At 35.9% G+C, this 17,775-nt stretch overlaps 1 protein-coding gene across 1 annotated transcript in view; it reads left to right on the forward strand.

Moving 5' to 3' along the window:
- Nucleotides 1-17,775, forward strand: part of GTF2A1 (general transcription factor IIA subunit 1) — a 45,156-nt gene that overhangs the window by 14,664 nt on the left and 12,717 nt on the right. The window contains exons 4-7 of the mRNA XM_024736324.1: nucleotides 2,283-2,358; nucleotides 4,609-4,742; nucleotides 8,469-8,789; nucleotides 17,051-17,140. Coding sequence (XP_024592092.1) covers nucleotides 2,283-2,358; nucleotides 4,609-4,742; nucleotides 8,469-8,789; nucleotides 17,051-17,140 — 621 coding nt within the window. The remainder of the gene's footprint in view (nucleotides 1-2,282; nucleotides 2,359-4,608; nucleotides 4,743-8,468; nucleotides 8,790-17,050; nucleotides 17,141-17,775) is intronic.

Below are 17,775 nucleotides of genomic sequence, written 5' to 3' on the forward strand. Positions count from 1 at the left end.
TAAATTCACAAAAAAATCAAGAATCTCTGTTTGTACTTCCAGTTCAAGTTCCTGGAGTCAGTTCTTTTGCATGAAAATCACAAAAGTCCATGCCTATCGATTCTCACAAGAATTTTTATTATTCAAAAAAAATTCCCTTTCGAGTTTAAGGCACCAAATTTCTTTTTAACCTCCATCCTTAAAAATAAGTCTCACTGTAGGATCCATATTGTAGTTGGTACTATTGAGACTGTTTCCTAGGGAATAACTTGTATCATTTTAAAACAGAAAGTTTAGTAGGATCACTTGCAGTAGACCCATCTAATTTTGAAGAATTTTAAGTGTTGTGGGAGAGAATTTTGAATTAAAATTGTGTTTAAAAAGACTGGTAAAATTAATGGCCCATCTCTTACTGATTTGCTGTGTCTCCTTGATTCTAAAGAGCATATGTATTTAAACACATCATAGGTCAGACTTCAATCAAAATGTTAGCATTTATACGTATTTCAGCATTTTACTTGTTTTCAGTTAGTGTTTGCTTCATGTGTTTTTCATGTTCTAAAATGTAATCAGTATAGGCTTTTTACAAATAAGTTTTTTGTGTTTTTGTTTGTTTGCATTATTATTCCTGATTCAAAGATATCCATTAAAAACAGTTTCATTTTGAAAAAAGAATTTTTTTAATATAAGAGTATGGGATAGTGATAATATATTTGGTAGAAAGCTATTTCAGGGAACTTATGAAACAGGACCTTATATCAAACTAGTTTTGCAGGTTCTCTTTATGAAATTGCTCAAATGCATTATTCACATTAGGGCCTTTTCACAAAGTACAGGAAGGAACTTTCAGCAGACATTAATAAAGGATGGTTTGTGTATGATACATCACAACAAATATTTATAGCAACTTGAATGTGCAGAGGTATGCAGGTGGTTATTTTCTCATGTATGCTATAAGGAAAATGCTAGGTCAGTTTGCTAGTAGAAGGAGATCTATTAATCTTATAAAATGTGAATTATAGGCACTTAATATTCCTAAATAATATTTCTCAATAGTAAGTGGTTGTTAATATATTCCTTAAATTTAGATTACCTTTCATTTGCTTATATAGACAAGATTTATTTAAATCTTTCATTTATTTAATAAAATGAAATGCAGAACCTGCATTTTATGAAGAGAACCTGGTGAGCTAGATAGCTGGATTTTGGGGTCATAATGGGAGTTTCAGGCTTAAGATATAGAAATTACTTAGGCCTGTCTAATGGCAACAAGCATATTTTCTTGGAAGGCTATACTTAGAGCCTGACTAGATAGTTGTATCATTAACCTACTTGAGTGTAATTTTCCAAGTTTTGTTGACTTCAAAGCACAGTTAATATTTATTTCTTAAAGTGTATTCAAATAGAGGTGTTTCTAAAAATGTATAAGTTAGATTGAGTATATGAAGGTTTGGTACCTTAAAAAAGATTGAAGGGGGAGGGGGAAAAAAACCTACCTGTATATAGTTACAGTGAGATACATGGAAATACTTTGAGCTCAGGATTTTAAAAAAAGAGTAAAAATGTGGTGTAATTCTTTCAGAGGAAAGGGGAGAAGTCTCCAGAAGCAGTAAATCAAGAATTTATCCTGGATTTAAAAGCATTCAGAGTATAATTCCATGTATATTTTTATAATTTAAAGTCAGATACTAACTTCATTTTAAAGTGTAGAAATTAATTTTTGTGACTTAAGATTTTTAAGATATTTTCTATATTGATAAAACTGTCAGTAATATATGTTTCACCTAGATAATGCCAGTGTTGTCACCTTATGGCATCTTAGAAGAGTTGCCAGCTAAGAATTGCAGTATTCTGATACAAGGTTTTCTCTAGAGACCTGTTAATCATGGTATAAATTAAAAATATTAGGATTTCTAAAGTGAAGATACTTACACTTTTGCCATAAGTATATTAATTGACAAGGAATTGGGAGTAAGGAAACAGAATAAGTAAGGAGATAACGGAATGGATATTTTATTTATTGTACAGCACTGTTACTGTGGGTTATATTTCCTTAGAGTACATTCTCCAGGTGAAAAAACCTAATTATTCTAATTAATTGCTTGAAATAATTAGGTAAGATGTTTAGGCTCAATGGTCTTTATTGTACCATTTTATAAAATGGCAGTTAGTCTTATTGTTAGAATTTTTCATTTTAGTATATACTAAATGAAACTGTAAATACTATTAAAATATGCCAGAGATAAACTGATGTGCTGTTATGAACATACATGGTTTTGATTGTTTTTCACTTTTTTTCCCAGAGTGCTGCTGCTACAGCTGCTACCTTAGCACTCCCTGCCGGTGTGACTCCTGTTCAACAGATATTAACAAATTCAGGTAATTAGGAATAACTGATCCATTATTTATATAACTCAGAAAATTGTACCGTCTAGCCTTTGTTTTGTCTTCACTGAAAGACAGAAGATCTTAATACTTCTTTTACCATTTGGCTTACGTTATTAAAATAAGATGATTTGAGGACCGTGGCGTATTAAACCATAATCACTGCTGAGGATGCAGTAGAGAAGATGAGAATTGCACTTGAACTTTTGATCCATGAATGGAATCCTATTTATTGAATGAAATATGATTATAGAGAAGTGCTTTTTGTTGTTGTTGTTGTTGCTGTACATGGGCCTCTCACTGTTGTGGCCTCTCCCGTTGTGGAGCACAGGCTCCAGACACGCAGGCTCAGGGACCGTGGCTCATGGGCCCAGCCTCTTCCATGGCATGTGGGATCTTCCCGGACCGGGGCACGAACCTGTGTCCCCTGCATCGACAGGTGGACTCTCAATCACTGCACCACCAGGGAAGCCCTAGAAGTGCTTATTTACTTGGTTTTTTGCTAAACACTTTTAACTTACCAAATAAGTTAACTCATATGAGCTAATTTGTGATATCAAACTAAATCCTATAGTATCTTAAGAGCAAATTTATTACATTCTATTTTATATAGTATCTCTCCATAGCGGGCAAAATTTACTTTTAATAATAATGTTTGAAGAATTTATTTACCTGGATTTTAAGTATTTTCTCTGTAATTTAATTATACAATTTCTTGCAAATCAAAACTACAGTGAGGTGTATCACCTCACACCAGTCAGAATGGCCATCATCAAAAAATCTACAAACAATAAATGCTGGAGAGGATATGGAGAAAAGGGAACCCTCCTACACTGCTGGTGGGAATGTAGATTGGTGCAGCCACTATGGAAAACAGTATGGACGTTCCTTAAAAAACTAAAAATAAAACCACCATACGACTCAGCAATCCCACTTCTGGGCGTATACCCTGAGAAAACTATAATTCAAAGAGTCACGTACCACAGTGTTCATTGCAACACTATTTACAATAGCCAGGACATGGAAGCAACTTAAGTGTCCATCGACAGATGAATGGATAAAGAAGATGTGGCACATATATACAATGAAATATTACTCAGCCATAAAAAGAAATGAAACTGAGTTATTTGTAGTGAGGTGGGTGGACCTAGAGTCTGTCATACAGAGTGAAGTAAGTCAGAAAGAGAAAAACAAATACCATATGCTAACATATATATGGAATCTAAAAAAAAAATGGTTCTGAAGAACCTAGGGGTAGGACAGGAGTAAATACGCAGATGTAGAGAATGGACTTAAGGACACGGGGAGGGGGAAGAGTAAGCTGGGACGAAGTGAGAGAGTGGCATGGACATATATACACTACCAAATGTAAAACTGATAACTAGAGGGAAGCAGCCGCATAGCACAGGGAGATCAGCTCTGTGCTTTTTGACCACCTAGAGGGGTGGGATAGGGAGGGTGGGAGGGAGACACAAGAGGGAGGGGATATGGGGATATAAGTGTACGTATGGCTGACTCACTTTGTTATAAAGCAGAAACTAACACACCATTGTAAAGCAATTATACTCCAATAAAGATGTTAAAAAAGTACAATGATTATACAATTTCTTGTTTTGTTAATTTCTAAATTTTTGAAGAACAAACTTAGCGGCTTGCTACATATTTTAATGAGATATAATTGCTTACTACTTAATTAATTCAACATTCTGCATCATTTAAAACAATATATTAGAGGGATTTGGTATAAGCCAGTCATACTGTTAGTGTTATGTGGCAATAATAATTGGTTCAGCAAACTCTTACTGCTTTTTAAGTCATCTTGAAGCTAAGGAATGCTGTGCTTTTGTTCAAGATATTAATGCATTATTATACTTTTGTTTCCTTAAAGCTTTAAAAATGAACAGCCCCTGAAATGTCTGCTGATGTTACTTATTCCTCTCTCATGACTTGTTAGTGAAGATAATTTACGCTTTTAATCAACTCTCATAATCTGTTGTTAAAACTTTGTTGGAAACAGCTTTATAAGGAAAATAAAACATATTAAGCAATGTATTAGAGCATGTCGTAAAGTCAGAGAAGGTAAGGACTATAGTTTACTGTGTATGGATGGCAGCCCTTAATAAAATTGTTAGCCGCCTTAGTAATTTTTGTCATTCACCATGGTCTGACATTCACTATGAATTTGTTTGTTTTGAGGTGGTCACTGCTAAAGTGGTAATTTGGAATACATGCTTTTTACTTTAGGCCAGCTTCTTCAAGTGGTCAGAGCAGCCAATGGTGCCCAGTATATCTTTCAGCCTCAGCAGTCAGTAGTTCTACAACAACAGGTTATACCACAAATGCAGCCTGGTGGAGTACAAGCTCCTGTTATACAACAGGTAAAAATCTTTAAGTTTTGACCACCATGGGGTTCTTTTTTTTCTGCCTCTGTATGAATTCTCTGGGTGTTTCCCATCCCTTTTTCCATAGCTTTGTCTATACAAATTCTTAGACTCTTCTCTGATACTACACAACCTGTCATTCTGAATTCCTCCTGTACACCTCACAGCTTAACTTACAGTATGTCTAAGACTACATTGTTGTTATCCCTACTCATCCTTTATCATCCTACCCCCTGCTTTTTATAAGTGGCACCACTCTCAGGAGGGGATATGGGGATATAAGTGTACGTATGGCTGACTCACTTTGTTATAAAGCAGAAACTAACACACCATTGTAAAGCAATTATACTCCAATAAAGATGTTAAAAAAGTACAATGATTATACAATTTCTTGTTTTGTTAATTTCTAAATTTTTGAAGAACAAACTTAGCGGCTTGCTACATATTTTAATGAGATATAATTGCTTACTACTTAATTAATTCAACATTCTGCATCATTTAAAACAATATATTAGAGGGATTTGGTATAAGCCAGTCATACTGTTAGTGTTATGTGGCAATAATAATTGGTTCAGCAAACTCTTACTGCTTTTTAAGTCATCTTGAAGCTAAGGAATGCTGTGCTTTTGTTCAAGATATTAATGCATTATTATACTTTTGTTTCCTTAAAGCTTTAAAAATGAACAGCCCCTGAAATGTCTGCTGATGTTACTTATTCCTCTCTCATGACTTGTTAGTGAAGATAATTTACGCTTTTAATCAACTCTCATAATCTGTTGTTAAAACTTTGTTGGAAACAGCTTTATAAGGAAAATAAAACATATTAAGCAATGTATTAGAGCATGTCGTAAAGTCAGAGAAGGTAAGGACTATAGTTTACTGTGTATGGATGGCAGCCCTTAATAAAATTGTTAGCCGCCTTAGTAATTTTTGTCATTCACCATGGTCTGACATTCACTATGAATTTGTTTGTTTTGAGGTGGTCACTGCTAAAGTGGTAATTTGGAATACATGCTTTTTACTTTAGGCCAGCTTCTTCAAGTGGTCAGAGCAGCCAATGGTGCCCAGTATATCTTTCAGCCTCAGCAGTCAGTAGTTCTACAACAACAGGTTATACCACAAATGCAGCCTGGTGGAGTACAAGCTCCTGTTATACAACAGGTAAAAATCTTTAAGTTTTGACCACCATGGGGTTCTTTTTTTTCTGCCTCTGTATGAATTCTCTGGGTGTTTCCCATCCCTTTTTCCATAGCTTTGTCTATACAAATTCTTAGACTCTTCTCTGATACTACACAACCTGTCATTCTGAATTCCTCCTGTACACCTCACAGCTTAACTTACAGTATGTCTAAGACTACATTGTTGTTATCCCTACTCATCCTTTATCATCCTACCCCCTGCTTTTTATAAGTGGCACCACTCTCCATCCAGCCTCCTAAGCTAGTTATTCAGCATTCATTCAACACACATTTATTGGGTGGCTACGTATCAGGGTCTTTGCAAGAGACTAGAGATTTAGGAGTGAACGAAGCAGGCATGAGTCTGGTTTCATGATAGTTATGTATTGTCTGGAAGCGGGTATGTGGAATCCTCCCTTTTGCTTACCTCTAATATCCAAGGTATCATGAAATCCTACCAATTCTTCTTAATAGTTTCTTTTTTTCAGACTGCAGTTTAAACATGCTTTCAGTCCCTTAATATATTTGAAACTAGTTTTCTTTTCCCACACTCTCTTTTGTCATTTCCTTAGTTCATGCTCTCATAATTTCTCACTTAAAATACTGTGTTATCCTCTTAATTGATTTCCCTGCCTCCAGCTTTGTGCCCTCCTAACTTGACTGCTACTCTATATTTATAGTCATTGTTCTAAAAATTTTTTAATCTTTTAATGATTTCCCATTGCTTATTGGAAAAAGTGTAAACTCCTCAGCGTGGGTCATGAGATCTTTTTTGGGTTCTTTTTTTTTTTAATTTTTCCACATTTTATTTTTTGCCATGCTTCCAGTTGTTACCTGGTTCAGCTGCTGTTTATATCAAAGTTGACAAATATTTGCACATGCTTGTGTGCCAGGTGTTAAACTCTTGTACTGTGAGGACAAAGATGAAAGAGAATTGGTTATTTTCTTGAGGAACTTGTGTACTTTGAAAAAGAGACAGATACATAAACAAATAACGTTAATATGATAGTACAATGATAGAGATACAGAGGAGGAACATTAATCCAGCGTACTTACAGCCTTCCAAATTTGTTCTGTTGGTACTTCTGGGTTTCACTTGATGCTGTTCTCTTTAGAATGCCACCTTTGGCCTTCCTTCTAGCAGTTCTCTCCAGTCCCCCGCAAACAAACAAACCAAACAGAAAAAGCCTGGCTAATCTCCCAAAACACAAATAGAAGCTCAACTGTTGCCTACTAGGAAGGCTTCCCTGACCAGGCCTTGTCCCCCCAAGCTAAATTTAGTACTCTCTCTTGTCTTTTCATAATGCTATATATTGCAGTTCTCAGACATCTTCTGTCTTTTTGAGTTGCTATTGCTTTGTCTATTGCATCATTAATCTGTAAACTTCTTAAAAGAAATACTGTCTTATTATTTTTGCTTTCCTTGAACCTAATGACAAGGAATTGCCGTTTAGTGCTTTTAATTTATCACTAGGCATTGTCTGCTTTTTATTTAATAACTATAATTATAAATATGTTCATTATAATAGATATAATTACTATTTGTTAATACGTTCTTTTTGAGTTGTGGTTTACTTTAGAATCCTAGGATGCAGAGGCTGGAAGGAACTTTAGAAATCATCTGATCTGGTGGTTCACAGCTTTGGTTGCATGATTAGAATTACCTGGGGAACTTTAAATAAAATGAATAGATGTCATCTTATACCAATTAAATCAGAATATTAGGAGTGGGGACTTAGGTATCAGTTGGTTTTTTTTGTTTTTTTTTTTGTGGTATGCGGGCCTCTCACTGTTGTGGCCTCTCCCATTGTGGAGCACAGGCTCCGCGGCCATGGCTCATGGGCCCAGCCTCTCCGTGGCATGTGGGATCTTCCTGGACTGGGGCACGAACCCGTGTCCCCTGCATTGGCAGGCAGATGCTCAACCACTGCGCCACCAGGGAAGCCCAGGTATCAGCATTTTTAAGTTACTAGGTTGTTATAACTTGTAGCCAGCATTGAGAACCATTGACCCTAATCTAACAGTGAAGAGAGGTTAAAGACCTGCCTCTGCTACATCTTTATCTGTGATCTTAGACAAAACTGGAACCCAGGGCTTCAGAGTTCAGGGCAGTGTTCTTCCTAGAGAGGCAGTGTAGCATAATAATAAGAGCAGAACCAGAAAACCTAGGTTCACATTTTGCCTCTTAGTGACTTGACTGCAAGCTTTGCAAGTTATTAAACCTCTATACCTAAAGCAAATAAACTAATAACATGTAACTCTTAGCCTGGAGTTTGGCATATACATAGCAAGTACTTGATTAATGGAGCAGTTATCTTCAGAAAATATTTTTCTTTTAGAAATTTGAATGGTAAAATGAAAATTTAGTGGATCAGTACACTCACTAAACATTCCTCCTGTGCTTTGGTAGTTTTAACTATGTGTGAGATATGGCAATTTGGGATGATTCTTTAGCATTGGGGCCTATTTCAGTGTGCCAAGCAATGAAACTGAGCTACTTGATCCTCTAGCTAGTTACTAATCTGTAGTTTTTCTTTTGCCTTAGGTACTGGCCCCTCTTCCTGGAGGGATTTCACCACAAACAGGTGTTATCATCCAGCCCCAGCAAATCTTATTTACAGGAAATAAGACTCAAGTTATACCTACAACAGTGGCAGCACCTACACCAGCACAAGCACAGCTAACTGCAGCTGGCCAACAGCAGCCACAGGCCCAGCCTGCTCAACAGCAAGCCCCGCTGGTGTTGCAGGTTGATGGGACTGGGGATACGTCATCTGAAGAAGATGAAGATGAAGAAGAAGACTATGATGATGAGGAGGAAGAAGACAAAGAGAAAGATGGAGCTGAAGATGGGCAGGTAGAAGAGGTAAGTTTCTAGTAAAAGACTAGAAGTAAGAAACTACTCAATCATTTCTTCTTTTACTTGGTACCAAACTGATGAATTATATTTTCTTAGAGGCTGTTAGGGTACTGTACCCTAAGATTTTTAGATTGTTCTGGATGTATTTATCTTTATAAAATATTTCTATAGCTGGTAACAAAAAAAAGAATGAATACCAAATTAAGTTGTACTTATAAAGGTGATGGAGACACTGCATGAAATTCTAATTCTTTGGCTTATGCATTCATCATGATGCAGCTTAAAGATTAAACATTGGTAGAACAGATAGATGTGGTAATCTTTTCCTTCAGTAATTTAAAACAACATTTCGGAAGGGAAGAAACTTAAGAAAAAGCTAAATGTGACCGATTTATTCAAAACCTCCTTTTGTTCTGTATTCCATACCAGTTCCGTAGATAACCTTATCTACTCTTAGTGTCTATCTTCAGTTAAACCATACTTTATCTTCTTTTTAATTTTAAAATTTTATTTTTTTATACAGCAGGTTCTTATTAGTCATCCATTTTCTACACATCAGTGTATACATGTCAATCCCAATCTCCCAATTCAGCACACCCCCAGCCGCCACCACTTTCCCCCCTTGGTGTCCATACGTTTGTTCTCTACGTCTGTGTCTCAATTTCTGCCCTGCAAACTGGTTCATCTGTACCATTTTTCTAGGTTCCACATATATGCGTTAATATACGATATTTGTTTTTCTCTTTCTGACTGACTTCACTCTGTATGACAGTCTCTAGATCCATCCACATCTCTACAAATGACCCAATTTTGTTCCTTTTTATGGCTGAGTAATATTCCATTGTATATATGTACCACAACTTCTTTATCCATTCGTCTGTCAATGGGCATTTAGCTTGCTTCCATGACCTGGCTATTGTAAATAGTGCTTCATTGAACATTGGGGTGCATGTGTATTTTTGAATTATGGTTTTCTCAAGGTATATGCCCAGTAGTGGGATTGCTGGGTGGTATGGAAGTTCTATTTTTCGTTTTTTAAGGAACCTCCATACTGTTCTCCATAGTGGCTGTATCAATTTACATTCCCACCAACAGTGCAAGAGGGTTCCCTTTTCTCCACACCCTCTCCAGCATTTGTTGTTTGTAGATTTTCTGATGATGCCCATTCTAACTGGTGTGAGGTGATACCTCATTGTAATTTTGATTTGCATTTCTCTAATAATTGGTGATGTTGAGCATCTTTTCATGTGTTTCTTGGCCATCTGTATGTCCTCTTTGGAGAAATGTCTCTTTAGGTCTTCTGCCCATTTTTGGATGGCTTGTTGTTTTTTTACTATTAAGCTGCATGAGCTGCTTATATGTTTTGGAGATTAATACTTTTTCCATTGATTTGTTTGCAAATATTTTCTCCCATTCTGAGGGTTGTCTTTTCGCCTTGTTTGTAGTTTCCTTTGCTTTGCAAAAGCTTTGAAGTTTCATTAGGTCCCATTTGTTTATTTTCATTTTTATTTCCATTACTCTAGGAGGTGGATCAAAAATGATCTTGCTGTGATTTATGTCAGAGTGTTCTTCCTATGTTTTCCTCTAAGAATTTTACAGTGTCAGTATTCCACTTAGGTCTCTAATCCATGTTGAGTTTTTTTTGTGTGTATGGTGTTAGGGAGTGTTCTAATTTCATTCTTTTACATGTAGCTGTCCAGTTTTCCCAGCACCACTTATTGAAGAAGAGACTGTCTTTTCTCCATTGGATATCCTTGCCTCCTTTGTCATAGATTAGTTGACCATAGGTGTGTGGGTTTATCTCTGGGCTTTCTCTCCTGTTCCATTGATCTATATTTCTGTTTCTGTGCCAGTACCATACTGTCTTGATTACTGTAGCTTTGTAGTATAGTCTAAAGTCAGGGTGACTGATTCCATCAGCTCTGTTTTTTTCCCTCAAGACTACTTTGCTATTCGGGGTCTTTTCTGTCTCCGTACAGATTTTAAGATTTTCTGTTCTAGTTCTCTAAAAAATGCCATTGGTAATTTGATAGGGATTGCATTGAATCTGTAGATTGCTTTGGGTTGTGTAGTCATTTTCACAATATTGATTCTTCCAATCCAAGAAGATGGTATATGTCGCCATCTGTTGGTATCATCTTTAATTTCTTTCAACAGTGTCTTATAGTGTTCTGCATACAGGTCTTTGTCTTCCTAGGTAAGTTTATTCCTAGGTATTTTTTCTTTTTGTTTGTAAATGGGAGTGTTTCCTTAATTTCTCTTTCAGAATTTTCATCAGTAGTGTAAAGGAATGAAAGAGATTTCTGTGCATTAATTTTGTATCCTGCAACTTTACTGAATTCATTGATTAGCTCTAGTAGTTTTCTGGTGGCATATTTAAGATTCTCTATGTATAGTATCATGTCATCTGCAAACAATGACAGTTTTACTTCTTCTTTTCCAATTTGTGCTCCTTTTATTTCTTTTTCTTCTCTGATTGCCATGGCTAGGACTTGCAAAACTATGTTGAATAATAGAGGTGAGAGTGGACATCCTTGTCTTGTTCCTGATCTTAGAGGAAATGCTTTCAGTTTTCCACCATTGAGAATGATGTTTACTGTGGGTTTGTCGTATATGGCCTTTATTATGTTGAGGTAGGTTCCCTGTATGCCCACTTTCTGGAGAGTTTTTGTCATTAATGGGTGTTGAATTTTGTCAGAAACTTTTTCTGCATCTATTGAGATGATAATATGTTTTTTATTCTTCAATTTGTTAACATGGTGTATCACATTGATTGATTTGCATATATTGAAGAATCCTTGAATCCCTGGGATAAATCCCACTTGATCATGGTGTATGATCCTTTTAATGTGTTGTTGGATTCTGTTTGCTAGTGTTTTGTTGAGGATTTTTGCATGTATATTCATTGGTGATATTGGTCTGTAATTTGCTTTTTTTGTAGTATTTTTGTCTGGTTTTGGTATCAGCGTGATGGTGGCCTCATCGAATGAGTTTGGGGGTCTTCCTTCCTCTGCAATGTTTTGGAAGAATTTGAGAAGGATGGGTGTTGGCGCTTCTCTAAATATTTGATAGAATTCACCTGTGAAGCCATCTGGTCCTGGACTTTTGTTTGTTGGAAGATTTTTAATCACAGTTTCAATTTCTTTAATTGTGATTGGTCCGTTCATATTTTCTATTCCTGCTTCAGTCTTGGAAGTTTATACCTTTCTAAGAATTTGTCCATTTCTTCCAGGTTGTCCATTTTATTGGCATAGAGTTGCTTGTAGTAGTCTCTTAGGATGCTTTGTATTTCTGTGGTGACTGTTGTAGCTTCTTCTTTTTCGTTTCTAATTTTATTGATTTGAGTCTTCTCCCTCTTTTTCTTGATGGATCTGGCTAATGGTTTATCAATTTTATCTACTCAAAGAACCAGCTTTTACTTTAATTGATCTTTGCTACTGTTTTCTTTGTTTCTATTTCATTTATTTCTGCTCTGATGTTTATGATTTTTTTCCTTATGCTAACTTTGGGTTTTCTTTGTTCTTTCTCTAGTTCCTTTAGGTGTAAATTTAGATTGTTTATTTGAGATTTTTCTTGTTTCTTGAGGTAGGCGTGTATAGCTATAAACTTCCCTCTTAGAACTGCTTTTGCTGCATCCCATAGGTTTTGGATCGTCGTGTTTTCATCATCATTGGTCTCTAGGTATTCTTTGATTTCCTCTTTGATTTCTTCGTTGATCTCTTGGTTATTTAGTAACATATTGTTTAGCCTCCATGTGTTTGTGGTTTTTACATTTTTTTCCCCTGTAGTTGATTTCTACTCTCATAGCGTTGTGGTCAGAAAAGATGCTTGATATGATTTCAGTTTTCTTAAATTTACTGAGGCTTAATTTGTGACCCAAGATGTGAACTATCCTGGAGAATGTTCCATGCACACTTGAGAAGAAAGTGTAATCTGCTGTTTTGGGATGGAATGTCCTATAAATATTAATTAAATCTATCTGGTCTATTTAAAGCTTGTGTTTACTTATTAATTTTCTGTTTGGATGATCTGTCCATTGGTGTAAGTGAGGTGTTAAAAGTCCCCCACTATTATGGTGTTGCTGTCGATTTCCTCTTTTATAGCTGTTAGCAGTTGCCTTGTGTATTGGGGTGCTCCTATGTTGAGTGCATGTATATTTATAATTGTTATATCTTCTTCTTGGGTTGATCCCTTGATCATTATGTAGTGTCCTTCCTTGTCTCTTGTAACATTCTTTATTTTAAAAGTCTATTTTATCTGATATGAGTATTGCTACTCCAGCTTTCTTTTTTTTGCCATTTGCATGGAATATCTTTTTGCATCCCCTCACTTTCAGTCTGAATGTGTCCCTAGGTCTGAAGTGGATCTCTTGTAGACAGCATATATATGGGTCTTGTTTTTGTATCCATTCAGCAAGCCTGTGTCTTTTGGTTGGAGCATTTAATCCATTCACATTTTAAGGTAATTATTGATATGTTTGTTCCTATTACCATTTTCTTAATTGTTTTGTGTTTGTTTTTTAGGTCTTTTTCTTCTCTTGTGTTTCCCACTTAGAGAAGTTCCTTTAGCATTTGTTGTAGAGCTGGTTTGGTGGTGCTAAATTCTCTGAACTTTTGCTTGTCTCTAAAGCTTTTGAATTCTCCATCGAATCTGAGTGAGATCCTTGCTGGGTAGAGTAATCTTGGTTGTAGGTTCTTCCCTTTCATCTAAGTATATCATGACACTCCCTTCTGGCTTGTAGAGTTTCTGCTGGGAAATCAGCTGTTAACCTTATGGGAGTTCCCTTGTACGTTATTTGTCATTTTTCCCTTGCTTCTTTCAATAATTTTCTTTGTCTTTAATTTTTGCCAGTTTGATTACTGTGTGTCTTGGTTTGTTTCTCCTTGTGTTTATCCTGTATGGGACTCTGTGCTTCGTGGACTTGGGTGGCTATTTCCTTTCCCATGTTAGGGAAGTTTTCAACTATAATCTCTTCAAATATTTTCTCGGGTCCTTTCTCTCTTCTTCTGGGACCCCTATAATGTGAATGTTGTTGTGTTTAATGTTGTCCCAGAGGTCTCTTGGGCTGTCTTCATTACTTTTCATTCTTTTTTTCTTCATTCTCTTCCGCAGCAGTGAATTCCACCATTCTATCCTCCAGGTCACTTATCCATTCTTCTGCCTCAGTTATTCTGCTGTTGCTTCCTTGTAGTGTATTTTTCATTTCAGTTATTGTGTTGTTCATCTCTGTTTGTTCTTTAATTTTTCTAGATCTTTGTTAAACATTTCTTGTATCTTCTCGACCTTTGCCTCTATTCTTTTTCTGAGGTCCTGGATCATCTTCACTATCATTATTCTGAATTCTTTTTCTGGAGGGTTGGCTATCTCCTTTTCATTTAGTTGTTTTTCTGGGGTTTTATCTTGTTCCTTCATCTGTTACATAGCCCTCTTCGTTTTAATCTTGTCTGTCTTCCTGTGAATGTGGTTTTTGTTCCACAGGCTGCAGGATTGTAGTTCTTCTTGCTTCTGCTGTCTGCCCTTTGGTGGATGAGGCTATCTAAGAAGCTTGTGCAAGTTTCCTGATCAAACCATCCTTTCTTATTGATTTTTTGTTGTGTATTTTTAGAAGCATGTGATTATATCTTTGTTTTCCTCAGTATTCCAGCTTAGTTACTTGTATTCAAGATGGTGTTTGTCTTACCACAGTTTTCACTGTTAATTGCCTTCTGCAGCCTAAGATGTAATCTTCTGGTTTATCTTAGTACAAACTGCTTCTAAATTATCTAAGTCAGGGGTCCCCAACCCCTGGTCCATGTACTGGTACTGGTCTGCAGCCTGTTAGGAACTGGGCCGTACAGCAGGAGGTGAGCGGCAGGTGAGCATTCGAAGCTTCCTCTGCCACTCCCCATCGCTTCCATTACCGTCTGAACTATCCCCCGCCAATTTTTTTCTTTTTTGGCTGCGCTGGGTCCTCATTGCGGTGCGCGGGCTGCTCATTGCAGTGGCTTCTCTTATTGTGGAGCACGGCACGTGGGCTTCAGTAGTTGTGGCGCACGGGCTTAGTTGCTCCTCAGCATGTGGGATCTTCCCAGACCAGGGATCGAACCCGTGTCCTCTGCATTGGCAGGCGGATTCTTAACCACTGCACCACCAGGGAAGCCCCTCCCCTTCCAATTTTTTATCCATGATAAAATTGTCTTCATGAAACTGGTCCCTGGTGCCAAAAAGGTTGGGAACCGCTGATCTAAGTAATGTTGTTTTAAAGAATACTGTTTTATTAAATATTGAATAGATGAAACAAATAAAAATATTTTATGATATAAAAAACCCAATGTCCACATCTAGTTAAAAAAAAAAAAATCCCACTGCCTAAATAAAGTCCCCTGGGTGCCCGTCTCCAATCCCCATCCTCTTCCTTCTGCCATCAGAGTAACCTTGCTCATGAATTTTGTGTTTATCGCTAACTTACCTTTATATTTTACCATATGTATTTATATTCCTAAGGAGCATATTGTTTTGTTTTACATGTCTGTTTATAATAAAGTGAAATAATTGTGTATTCTTTTGCAAGTTGATTTTTTTTGCCGACATGGTATTCCTGAGGTTCATCTAAGTTGTTGCATATACCTATAATTATTTTCACTGTTAAATGTTAAAAATTTATCCATTTTTGTGATGTGTTGGGCATTAGGGTTGTTTCTACTTGTTAACTGTTACAGTTATAAAATATTTTGGTATGTGTCTTCTGGGGACACATGTAAGAGTTTCTCTAAGTGTTGTACCTAAACCTTGAATTGCTGAATCATAAGGCATGCCTATCTTCAACTTACGATAAAATGCCACATAGTTGTACTAATTACACTTCTGGCAGTCAGTGTGTATAATGGTGCATATGTCTATACATCTTCACCAATACTTGACATTGTCAGGCTGCTTAATTTTTGCATCTGGTAGGTAGAAACTTTTGTTTCATTTTGGTTTTAATTTTTATTTCCTAGATTAATGATGAGTAGCAAAAGGCTTCTGCTACTTCACTTTTTTTTTTTTCAATTTTATTTTTTGTTATAAACACCATAGCAAATTTTAAAAAGCTGTTTGAACAGAGAAAAATATCGTAGTTCTTGATTTCCCACGTGTACTTAAGGCAACCTTGCTGTGCTTCCCAGCTCCTTCCCTGGACACGGCGGGTTGATCAAGGGAAATGGGGTTTTCAGGTGGGGGCGCTGGGGGCTACCTTCATCTTTATTTACCAGGTGGCCTCTTTTGATTCTTTCATGCTTTTTCTGTAGGCAGTCAAATCAAAAGAGAAAAAGTAGTTTTTCTTGCCTAAGCTCTATAATATTGCTTAGAAATGGCAATAGTGGTGGTAATTGCACACATTATGAATGTACTAAGTGCAAATTGTACTCCTTAGAATGGTTTAAATGGTGAATTTTACCTCAGTAAATTTTCTTTTTACATTTACATTGGTGATACCTATTTTAAATTAAAGAATATATATACATATATGTGTGTGAGTAGGTATAGGCCTAGACTTAATATCATCTTGATTATTTTTCTTTACACCTTCATTTTGTCCTAGCTTCTCTTTCTTCATTAATTAGAAATCAGAGTTATATGTTTTATTTTCTGCCATGACTGAGGTCAAGGTTAACTTAGTTGGTCATTTTATGCTCTAGTTAGATCTTGACCTTTAATTCTCCTTGATACTGAGACCGAGATCCTCTCCTTCTTTTTAAATATGATTGCCTTAACTATGCTCTAAGCCTCCACTAACACTAATTTGTATTCCTAGTCCTAGTCCTTAATGTAAAGACTATCCAGGCTGCCAAGCTGTTTTATAACCCTGTTTTCCTATGCCAATTTCACCATTGTTTTCCCTTTTACACTGCTACTTCTGGTGGTACATACTACCATTATCTCATTAAACCTTCATATTTTGTTAGGTCTATTTCTAGGCATCTTAAAACAGTTACTAAAGAGAATCATCTTTTCGTACTATTAGGAAAGAATAAAGGAAGTAAAGTTAAACATCTTTTCAGGCTTATAAATTATATAGCTTAACTATTTTAATTATTGTATTTAATTTCTTGCTGGAATTTCAGTGACATTGGTAGAGTCTTAACACAGCCAGTTAACAATATGTTCATGGTATATATGCATCTGTCTGGCCCTTGGTTCTCAAAGAACATCAAGGTCTTTGTGATTCTTTTCTCTGAATATTAGAAGGGCCTTTTCTAGTAATATATGAAGTATAAGTAAATGAATTCTCCCTTTTTCATTTTTAGGAACCCCTCAATAGTGAAGATGATGTGAGTGATGAGGAAGGACAGGAACTCTTTGATACAGAAAATGTTGTTGTATGCCAATATGATAAGGTAAGTGTTTTATGATCAGGTTACTGACATTTTTTCTGTTGTAATATCTTCCCTAAACCATCCTGTCTGTCTTGTTCATGCATTTGGTCAGCTGATTGATGCCTCTTATATTCAGTATAAGCAGTGTGAATGAAAACAATGTTATAGTTTAGTTAGATTATTTTAATAGAATGAGAAATTAATTTGTATAACTTTACAGTTGAAAAAAAAGTTATGAAAGAACTCATGGGAAGTATGTTGTTTTCAATTTAGACTGTCTCCCAACCTGTTAACAAAGTAAAGCTACTTTGTGGTTGTCCTTTACCATGAATAGTAACTCAGTGGGATAACCCTGTTTTCCCTCTGACTTCAACTACCTCAAAACTAAAAGGCTTTAATTAAATTTCTGTAACCTTTTTTTATTGCTAAGGAGAAAAGAACAACGGCAAAAAACAAGACTGATAACTAACAAAAGATACATTTTTACTGAAAATTGTTTTAAATTATTTAGCTTTGCTGTACTTTGGTAGCAGTAAAAAATTTTTAAACTAGGTTCTATGAGAATTAGTTATTGATTCCTTGATTCCTTAATTCTTAAAACGGATGCTACTTCCCAAGTATTTTTTTTTTTTTTTTTTTTTTTTTTTTTTTTTTTT

Source organism: Neophocaena asiaeorientalis, unplaced genomic scaffold, assembly GCF_003031525.2.
Source record: "Neophocaena asiaeorientalis asiaeorientalis breed wild unplaced genomic scaffold, Neophocaena_asiaeorientalis_V1.1 scaffold152, whole genome shotgun sequence".
Classification (NCBI taxonomy): Eukaryota; Metazoa; Chordata; class Mammalia; order Artiodactyla; family Phocoenidae; genus Neophocaena; species Neophocaena asiaeorientalis.